Genomic DNA, 11,251 nt, shown 5'->3' on the forward strand with positions numbered 1-11,251 from the left:
CTTTCATAGAGTTAACAAGATGCTGCAGTATATTTAAATTGATTTTTTTCCTTTAATTACAATTACAGCTTTGATTTTTTTCAATATTGTGGTATTTTCCTCCTGCATACATATGCTTAATTGTCAAACTCCATAGATTTTCTGTGGGATTAGGAGGCCAATCCATGACCTGAATGCCATTAGCCAGTAAACACATATAAGTGACATTTATATTGTGAATTAGTGCATTTTCTTGTTACAATTGCCAGAATTAACTGTCAACTTTTTCTCTAAATGGTAGAAGGTATACATCATCAAGGTTTGATACCCAACTGTTTTCATTTGGCTATTTAGAAATGCTAAATTGATTTTTATGGACCATCCGAAACCTGCCCAAATCATAACTGATTCCCCTTCTTGCTGACACTTGGTAAACAAAAATGCCTCTCTCCTAAAATTGCAAACTGTTGGGAAACCATCCAAATTGAACTTTTTTTTTTATTGGTTCAAATAACTTCACACCATTTTGAAGTCCGTGACATTTTATCTTTGGCCTTTTTTGTTGTTGGTATTGTTTTAGATATGGCACTGCTGCTTTTCTATTTTTATACACTAGATGTTTTGTTGATTTTACTACCATCTGGAAAAGTGTGGATTTGGAAACTTAACATCAGGTCTTTGTGCTATTTCACCTAGTAATGTTCTTGCTGTTGATATTTTCCAGATAATTGCTGATTTTTACTTTCTTGTTAACTTGGAAGCCATCCTATTTGTTTTTTCTTTCCATATTGTACACTAAATTTTTAATACAATGAGATCTCTTCAGCTGTTTTGCAATAGCTCTAGCAGAACTTCCAGCCTTATGTAGTTCCCTGATTTGGTCACACTCAAAGGCAATTTAGAACTTAAATAATTTTAAAAAATGGGTAGAGGTATTGCAACAATTAATGGTGATATAAATTATCCCTTTATTTACAGTTATGGAATGCTGCCATCTCTTTATAATTATCAAATTATATATGATGAATTTTTTTTGATAAATCACTCAAAAATGCACTGGATTTACAACACCATTAGTTTTTATTTTTTTGAATAAAAAGTTTATATTTTCATTTTTATTTTTGATTGTAAATAGAATAAGTAATCAACTATAATTTAATAGTGTTGCCTGTATCAAAATTTGAGGTTCCCCTCACAATTTTAGCCCTGTTTAATTTCATATTCTATGGTAAATTTTCCTTTGTAATCCAGTAACAATTTAATGTGTGGATAAATTTTTTCCATGGATTTCCACAACCGTAAAGTTTGAGTATGCTATTAATTCAGTAAAGTATCAAAAACAATAATGCAATTTGAATGAAAATTTTAGTAATAATCATAGTACTGTTAATCAATGGATTCATTTCACATAAATTTTCTTTCAGAAATATCCTATCTCTATGATCAGGCCTTGGCCAATCACATACAGAACTAATCAGACATGTCGTCCATTAGCTCTGGATATGGAATTGGATTTAGATAAAACAGTGAGTTAATTTTTCAATAAATTATTACTAATTAAGTTTTAAGCTTTTTTTATATTAAAATTTTACTTCTAATTCTTAATACATTACAAAGAAATTAATTTAGCATTATCTTGGTTAATTTTGGTTATATGATGATCAAGTTTAGATTGTTTACAATATATTTAGAGCAGATTTCAAAGTAGCAGTTAAAAATTAAGACTTGTTTAACTCTGTTTTCTTTTAATTTAAAAATTGGTAGATAAACTGCTAATTGTTAGTTACAGATTTTCTTAAAAATTTAGTCTGCAAACTGGCAAGATAGTATTCAATTTATAGAACAATGTCCTTTCAAGGCTTCTACAGGGAGTCATTTAAACTGCAATAGCCTGGACTAATGTGAAATGAGTTCAGCTGAAAGTAAATGATGGGTGGGCCGAGATGTTTCCCAGATAAAGTTGCAGGAACATTTAAATTGTTGGTCGTAGTGACTTGCAGACTGCTGTGTCATATTATGGATGGCTGAGGAGCATCCATGACATCGTGACTACCTCTTGCAACAGTTGCAAGATACCTCCATGATGTCAGAGCAGAAAATCAACACAAGTGCACATGATTATGTGGAAAAAAATTATATGGAATTAATGCAAGACTGTAATTTTCTGCAGTTGTTTTTAGAGTGCCTGTGATATGCAGAAAAGTTTGATCAAAAGTTTTACATTGTAGATGGATAGCATATATTGAGAGTGCATCTAAGTAAGACAATTTGGTGAAAAGTGCTCATAAAAATTTCTGCTATTGCAAGTTAAAAGACTTCTCACAATCTATACATAAGATCTTTTCAAATGTGCATACAAGCTTTTGCAATTACTTTTGTATTGTCAATGAACTTTATTGACAATACAAAAGTAATCCATTAAATATGTTGATGTTTAAGCAACCAACAACATGATTTGAAATTTGATTCGAATACGTGTTTCTTGATGTCGTCCTACTGGGCATGCACACACTATCTGGTAGCAATTGTTGAGATTTACAGTTCGTTGTCCATTAGTGCTTGCCACGCTATGGATAGTCAATTTCTCCTTGTAGTTGATACATGTGTCTGTGAGGCTAGATCTGTATATATGTTAGCGGCCAAACTAGTTTATTCTATGCATGTCAGGATATACTAGTTTAGTCTAGGACAATCTAGTTTGACTTAAATACTTTAGGCTTAACTAGTTTGACCTAGGCTGAACTGATTTTAGAATTATTATTTAAGTCAGGCCTGGCCAACCCAAATTGTTTCGCAGGCCACTTTGATCAAGCATAACATTACAATGGGCCACAATTTAAGCAAACATGCTTTTTAAAAAGTAAAACAAATACAAAATGAATAAGATTTCATTGTTATACCAAGAGTTCGTACTTGCACCTGCGCATTATAACAATGACACATGCAAATTTTCATTTATTTAATTGTTTTGGTATACACAAAACGGAAAATGAAAGTTTTAATAGATATATAATGTCACTTAGCATGCCACACAATTTAATGTGACAGGCCGCGGGTTAGCCAGGCCTGATTTAAGTATATTAATGGTTAAAATAAAATTAAAAGGCAATGAATTACATGAACAATATCTATTCAAACATAGTCTACTTAATTATAAAAAACAGTTTTGATTAGAAGTGACACAACACTTGTACAAAACTATAAAATAAAAATAAGTTAATCAGTACTTATCAGTTTGTATTTTTTTAAATTTTTTATTAAGCCATGCACTTTTAAAGGTAATTAACTGTCGAAAATATTTTCAAAAATTCAAACGAAATAATAAAAATAACTTTTAAGCCCTGGTCACACTATGCGATTTCTAGCCGCGCAGGCGACTGCAACTGCAAGAAGCGCGAGTCGCGCGCGTCTTCTCGTGGTCACACATTGTTCGTTGACGTTGCAACTCGGAAACACGTGGCCCTGTAATAAACCAATAAAATTACAGTAGTTTGTTTTTGACTACTTTCGTGAGTTTGCCGATATTTTACGTTCTATTTCAGAGTATTTACGGAATTTTAGCCACTTTTCTTATTAAAATAGCAAGCAGTTCATTTTCTGGAATGAATAAAAGAAAAAAGGCGATTATTTTAATAGAGCTGGCGAAAATACATGAAAGCATAAAATCTTCGATAAAACGAAGAATTAAAATCCCACAGGTATTCGTGAGCCTGAATAAGCTCGATCAATCTCGATTCTGTAAAAGTATTAATCCTCTGACTATCCGCCATGATGATGAACTATTTTCAATGTTGTCACTGTATGACATGGCATAAAGGCGTTTGTTGATTGGATGCGCGTTTGCAACCGTCGCGAGTAGAACAAACTTTTTGTTTCTAGTTGCGATTGCAGTCGAACCGGTTTTCGAGGGGGGATTACTAGTTAACGGGAACAGCCGTCGCGGTTGCAGTCGCCTGCGCGGCTGGAAATCGCATAGTGTGACCAGGGCTTTAGAGTCAAACTAAAATTAAAAATGAACTTGTTTGTGTTTCTTAGCGTAACATATAAAATATTTAATCTTTTATTTAATTTTACAGGGTAAGTTAAAGTGTACCTAGATAACCCCAATGGTGGCACTTTGGACTGTTTGTGCTCCCGGCAGACTCCTCCTAGAGGGGAGCCACCAATTGTTTAATGTCACTAATTATTGATTCATGGTAGTTCTCGAACAAAAGAAAAAAAAAAGGAAACGTCTACTAAAAATGTAGTTTACCTAACCAAACCAAACCAAACCAACCTAACCAAAGCACCGCCATTGGGGTTACCTAGGTACACTTTAACCACCGGGTGTACTGTGGTGGCATTTCGAATTACACAAAATTTTTTTTTACACTGGCACCTATTTGTAGTACATAAATCAGTTTGGCCTAGGTCAAACTAGTTAAGCCTAAAGTATTTAGGCTAAACTAGTATATTCTGACATGCGTAGGATAAACTAGTTTAGCCTGAAATTGGGGTTGGCTGGTAACATATACAAATGGCCTCCAACCATGTCACTCATGCTTTATGAAGTAAGTGATGTTGGAAATGTATTTGCATGTAAAAATATGCATCACTTCCAGTTCAAGTTTATAAAGTTTTTTAGTCTGGTTTTTGTGTAATATGGCTAAATATTTTAATTATAAAGCTATTTTTCAAACTATATCACTGATAACACAAGTTAAATATTTAATAAATAATATAAATTTTAATTTGTAATATCTTGAAGTATGTGAATAATTAACATCATTTTATTTTTTTATATTAGATTATAGATTTGGCTGATAATGCAAATCCATGGACATTATTTTTAGAAACAGTACAGCCTGATTCTGGAAAGGATCATTTACCTGATTTTGATAAAGAAAGTAAGAAACTAAATTTACTTCTTAAAATTTTAGTGATCATTAGTAATCTTTTTGATCTTTTAGTTTTATAAGATTAAATGAAAAATAATGATTATCATAGAATTAATTTTCTTCATGAATGAAGAGTGAAGTAAGTGATGTTGGAAAGTGATTGTGCTTGCTAAAGATGAAATAATAAATTATACTTTTAATCTTCAGCTTAAAGAGTAGTTTTGATGCCATTTTCAAAAAATTTTCATGACTTTTTTCATGTTGCATGTTGTCTTCAAGATAGGAGTGCGAACTTCCAAATTTTACTGTTAAGGGTGTTATAAGTGGCCTCTTCTTTTAGTGCATAGTCACTTTAACTATATGTCATGTACAGTACGTAACTATTGCTATCTGTGTTCGTCGGTTATGTGGGTATATAAGGCCTTTACTATTATGCTGTATAACAGTATTAAAGTTATGGAATAAAGAATACTAAAGCATTCAAACAGATTTTTAAGTAGACAGTTGGAACTTAGGTTAGCTTGTAGATTTTCTTTAAATTTTTGTACATTTTCTCATGTTCTGGGAAATAGCCAAAGTTTAAAATATGAATACTTAAATAAAAGTCCTTTTATTTCATAAGTAATGCTTTATTAATCATTTCTTTAAACATATTCTGATTTCATTTCTGCAAAATAATAACTTTATATTTTAATTCCAGGTGACGTTTTATTATTTTTCAAATTATATGATCCAAAGAACAAGAGGATATCTTACTGTGGTCATACTTACATGTCAATTGCTGCAAAAGCAAGTATGTATAGTTGTGTTTGTTTTAATAAAAATAATTTCAGATCTTGTTTTTTATTTTGTTGTATTAAATGTGCAAAATTTTAATATGCCATTCACTCATTTTAATAGAGGAACTTGTACCCATTCTCAATGAAAAGGCAGGTTTTCCTTTGGATACCCCATTAACATTATATGAAGTAAGTTTAATATTCATAATCTTAATTAAAATAATAATAATAATAATACACTTTGCATAAGTTTAAAAAATTTTATTTTCTCATAATCGTGTTTCATTAGAAATCATTCAGTTTTCATTGACATCTTTTTAGCAAAATTTAAACAATTTGGTTTAAGTAAAGTTTTTATTATCATTTCTTATATATTAACAGGCAGTTATCATTAGTTTTCAGTATTTAAAATGGAATTTTCTTTTTAATAATTAGCCATTAATTTTTTTAATATGTATAGCTTATACAGTTATTTATTATTTTTTTTAAAGAGACTTGCAGAAAATCATGAAGGATCATTTGAAATCATGATTAAGATTCTGAATAATTGAATAGTATTTCCAGAAATAATAACATAAATTAAAAAATTTTCCATTGTATACACTCAAATTATATATTGGATGTGTCAGCCATTAAAACAAAATACTAAGCCAGTCTCTGCATTGTACAGTTAATTAACATTAAAACTGTAGCCCACTAGTGGCCAAGTAGATAAAACCACCAAACACTAGTAGTTGGTCATGTGTTTGCGTATTGCCAGTGGACCAGCCACATAGAATTTTCCAGGTTTTCTAAACATTTGTAAGACCTAAATAGGGACCAATTTCCCCATAGAAAGTTCTTCCGGGGTATCTGTCCTTGGCAGATCATGAGTCACATTTCCATATATGAACAAACATTTGAATATAAAATTTAAATATAACTTCAAAAGATTATTTTACAAAGTTATCTTCAATATTACAATTAAAGTTTGATCATCATTGATTTAAAGAGATTTTTCTGCATTGATTGTTTCTTTTATATAAGTAACACTTGTTTTAAAAAATAATTAAATAAAAAGTATAATGTTAAATTTTGTAGTATTATCAAATTTATTTGCTAATAGTATTTAAAACATTACTAAAACTTTTTAACAATATTTAAAATGTCATATATTTATTTAATTTCTACAGATGCTACAATTTTATGGAGAGGGTTTATTATATTTTTAGTTTTGTTCTATATTTTGCAACTTATATTACTTCAAAATATCCAAAGTATATAAAAAGTAGTTGATAAGGAAAGTTGTATTGATTTTATTATTGTAAATGTCATTCATAAGCGATCTTTTGTTATTTATGATTGATATCAAACATTAAAACTTGTTTATTTAATTTTTTGGAATTTGTGGAAATAACTTGCATCACATTCTCTACATAAGATTTAATTTTACATTTATAATTATAAGTTGATAATATTTAATAGATATATGCTTATTTTTCAAAAATATATATATATTTTTTTCTATTTTAACAGGAAGTAAAACCAAATATGGTAGAGAGGATAGGTGATCTCGAATTGCCTTTAGAAAAAGTTTTAGAAGAATTGATGGATGGTGACATCATTGTTTTTCAGAGGGCTGACATTAACATTGAAGATTGTGAATTACCTACCGTTAATGACTACTTCAGGTTTTAAATTTTAATTTGATTCCTAATATCATGTTGTCTAGAATTTACTAGAATTTTTATCACTTTTAATTGCATTATATATAAAGCTTTAATGTAAAAATGGTATGTAACCCATTAATGGAAATTCAGGATATTAATCAGTATTAATTAATTAAACATTCTTTGACTAAATATCTAAATATTTAAATTGCCTTTTTTTAACTGAATGAGACAAGAACAACGATTCGAGGCTATGATACCGTTTGTTTTATTTACATTATTTAGATAAGAATAAGCATTTTAATTTTACTGGATTCTCTTCTCTTCAGTTCTTGAAATAAATAAATAAGTAATAAATGTAAAAATAGATTTTAAAATTTACTACATTTTCTTTTATGAACATATTTGAATGTATAAAAGAGTATATAATCATTTCTGTTTAAACTTTCTAGAAAATTTTTCTTATTTTTTCTAAAATGTTTTTGATTTTCATTAAAGTTTTTCTTAACTTTGTTCAAAAATTTTTAGTAAAAAAACTATCAGTTAAAATTTTTAAAAGTTAGAGCTTACCAAACGAAAAGAACAATTAACATTTGGTAATCTAGCCAATAATTATAATAGTTTTAATGCATTACAGATGAAGTTTTTGTTATTTTCAATGAAAAAATATATAAATAATTTTAAAAATGGCTTTATTTGGAGATATAATATTGAAAAATAGAAGTTAAAATTTTAGTATTACAGTAATACCTCGACTTACGCGAACCCAGAGTTATGCGATTATCAAATCTCGTCGATTCGTCTTTTGTTTGAGCACCATGCAACTCTTGATTACTCACTCCCCCCACACTATTGTTCAGCTTACATGTTCGGATGTGTCGCGCGGAATTGATGCATAGCTACAATTTATTTTGTGTTATTTATTTCTGTGTTTGTTATATCTACGGAGACTTCAGAGACTCTATGTGGTGATTTCTTGTAACCGTAAACGAATCAAAGACGAGATAAGATTAACGAAAACATTTATTAGCTTACAAACACCCGACTTAGATTTTACACAAATTGCGAAATTATACCCCGACTTACGCGGTTATCGCTCGGTCCCACCTATTGCGTAAGTACGGGGTATTACTGTACTTATTTTTACTATATCTCACTAAATAAATAAATATATATATATATATAGTGATAAAATTCAGGATGTTTCAGAAAATATGGGTAAAACCTTAAGGAGTGTAAGAACACACTAAAACAAATATTTCTTATCATGGAATGTATGATCAAATCATAACAGTGAAGGTGGTAGAGGATGGTTTTTTTTTTTTTTGCAAGCATATTAAAGTGTGTTTTTTGCACACACATCATTTTGCAACCTTCATGTCTGAAGAGAGATTGTTATTCCAATGCTGAGAAGCCATGTACATGACAACATTTAAACCTCATTGCTGGAATTAGTGTCACTTCTAAAGCCATGCATGAGATGCTTGATATCTTCCAAAATGTACACAATTCACTCCATCAATGCTGTGAAACATGCATTGCGGTTGGCAGATGCTTTTTGGACAATTTCTGTAATTCATTATTAAAGATTCTTTTTCCATATTCCATGTCATTTGTTGTTACTGTGACTGCATCTCAACACTTCACATTTGACCATGCATTCTGTGATGAGAAATGTTTGTTTTAGTGTGTTCTTCCATGCCTCAAACTTTTGCCCATTATTTTTGAAATATCCTGTATATTGCTAGATAATCTCAATATAATTCATATTTCTTATAAATGATGAAAAATATATGGTATATATTTTGATTAATTTAACTATTCAATAATTTTAAAATACATTAAATTCAAATGTAGTTTCATTATCACAAAATTTGTACTTTAATAAGAATTAATTCAATAATTCAATAAACTAAACATCTTTCTTTAGGGATCTTTTCTACAGAGTAGAAGTGACTTTCTGTGATAAAACAATACCTAACGATCCTGGGTTTACAATGGAATTATCACTCAGAATGAATTATGAACAGGTATTATACTACATGGATTTAAATTGCCGAATATGCTAATTTTAGATGTTTCTTAAAAAATTTTCTTAGTATGCTTCTTATAATAATTTTTAAAATAATAATGTGATTTTTGTTACAATAGATGGCAGTTGCTGTTGCCCAGAGGTTAGGAACAGATCCATATTTGCTGCAGTTTTTCAAAGCTCAGAAGTAGGTATTATTTGTAAAATTTATAATGTGATAAAAGATTTTCTAAATTTGGTCTCAAAGTATTTTAATATTATTTGAAAAATTTATTTTTAATAAAAGTCCTTAATTATAACTTCTTTTAATTTACAGTCAATTTGAATATTTTTGAACATTTGAACATTGTGTTCTATATTTATAGTTACAGGGATGGACCTGGAATTCCATTAAGATGTACATATGAAGGAACTCTTAAAGATTTATTAGTTTATTTCAAACCAAGACAACCAAAGAAAATTTATTATCAACAGGTAAGTTATCAAATTAATGGGTGTCTTTTTAAATTTTTTTCTTATTATTCTAATATTTGTCTTTTTTTTTTTTCAGCTTAGTATTAGAGTTAATGAATTGGAAAACAAAAAACAATTTAAATGTGTTTGGGTAAATAGCAAGCTTAAAGAAGAGGTAATTAAATTTTTTTAGCAATGATTTATTTACATATTTGATAATATTTGTCTTAATTGTTTAGATAATATAGTACTGTTTTGTTTTTTAAGTGGGTAAGTTGCATGTGGACACAGAGCCGTAACTAGGCAGGTGCAATGGGTGCACCCGCACAGGGCCCACTTGGAAGGGGGGCCCAAATTGCTGTTCACAAGAAATTATATTTTTTAAATTTAAAATTTTTTTGCCTTTCTACAGCGTGGTTTGGCAATTACATTTTGCCTTACTTAGACACTAGATGTCTGCTTACCAAAGTTCCCAACTGTTGCGGCTTTTAGAGGGACGTAGTGAGGTAGCGGAGACCTCAGACAAATCAGCCAAAGTAGTGACTTTTGAGATTTTTTAATTTATTTTTTGAAAAATTTAAATTTATGTTTATATTTTTCAAATTTACAGATTTTTCTCTACTTTATAGAGCTCTCTGGCAACTACTAATATTATTATGATATACAAAATTGTATTTCTAGAATTTCTAGTGTGCAGAGCTAAAAGTCTGTAAAGGTAACATTTTGTAACAAAAATAAATCTGCCCAAGGATCTTTTAAAAATTACTAAATTGAAAACGGTAACTCCTGAATAAACTCTTAGTCTCAAGGATGTAAAAGGCGTGCAGAAATTCTGACATCATTTTTTGCTTTAAAGTGGTATGCATAGGTGGTGTATACCTGAACGGCGGATTAAGCGGTAAGCGAACTATGCGGGCGCATAGGGCCCCGAAGGGGCTCCCACAGTCTTTAAAATGCTACTGAAAAAAGGGATTACGAAAACGCAGAAGATAGAAATAGTCCAGAAAAACGCTTCAATATATAGTAATATATACATACAGTTGACCCCCCTATAAGATCATAGATACATTCCATTTTTTAGGAAACCGATTTCTTACGAGTCCTTCCAATCATAGCCCGACACGTGTCAAGTTTATGGACTAAGGCTGTTTGAAAGGTTTTCTTCCATAAAATTAATTGATTCTAGACTAATCCGACTCAACATTTCCAAAATACGTATATTTTTTGTGGAAATAATCTGTATAAACTATGCTATAAACAAAAAATTGTAGGATTACTTACCGAGTATGCACCATTCGACAACCCCATTGCTAAAGCTTGTTTTTGTCGCGAAGCAGCACACCAAACCACAACTGATTTCTGATAATTTATTTTTCTGCGAAAACTTCGTTGAACTTCGGAGACATCATTAATATAAATAATTTTAATCGCCGTTGAATAAGAAATGTTTCTTTCACAAGAAATGTATAAAATTACAGTACT

General features: G+C 29.9%; 1 protein-coding gene across 1 annotated transcript in view; it reads left to right on the plus strand.

Moving 5' to 3' along the window:
- Positions 1-11,251, plus strand: part of LOC111613289 (ubiquitin carboxyl-terminal hydrolase 7-like) — a 38,163-nt gene that overhangs the window by 20,914 nt on the left and 5,998 nt on the right. The window contains exons 12-20 of the mRNA XM_023354638.1: positions 1,404-1,505; positions 4,766-4,865; positions 5,557-5,649; positions 5,757-5,824; positions 7,151-7,305; positions 9,215-9,314; positions 9,436-9,503; positions 9,682-9,790; positions 9,867-9,944. Coding sequence (XP_023210406.1) covers positions 1,404-1,505; positions 4,766-4,865; positions 5,557-5,649; positions 5,757-5,824; positions 7,151-7,305; positions 9,215-9,314; positions 9,436-9,503; positions 9,682-9,790; positions 9,867-9,944 — 873 coding nt within the window. The remainder of the gene's footprint in view (positions 1-1,403; positions 1,506-4,765; positions 4,866-5,556; positions 5,650-5,756; positions 5,825-7,150; positions 7,306-9,214; positions 9,315-9,435; positions 9,504-9,681; positions 9,791-9,866; positions 9,945-11,251) is intronic.

This window comes from Centruroides sculpturatus, unplaced genomic scaffold, assembly GCF_000671375.1.
Source record: "Centruroides sculpturatus isolate CEXI.00-Female unplaced genomic scaffold, Cexi_2.0 scaffold134, whole genome shotgun sequence".
Taxonomy (NCBI): domain Eukaryota; kingdom Metazoa; phylum Arthropoda; class Arachnida; order Scorpiones; family Buthidae; genus Centruroides; species Centruroides sculpturatus.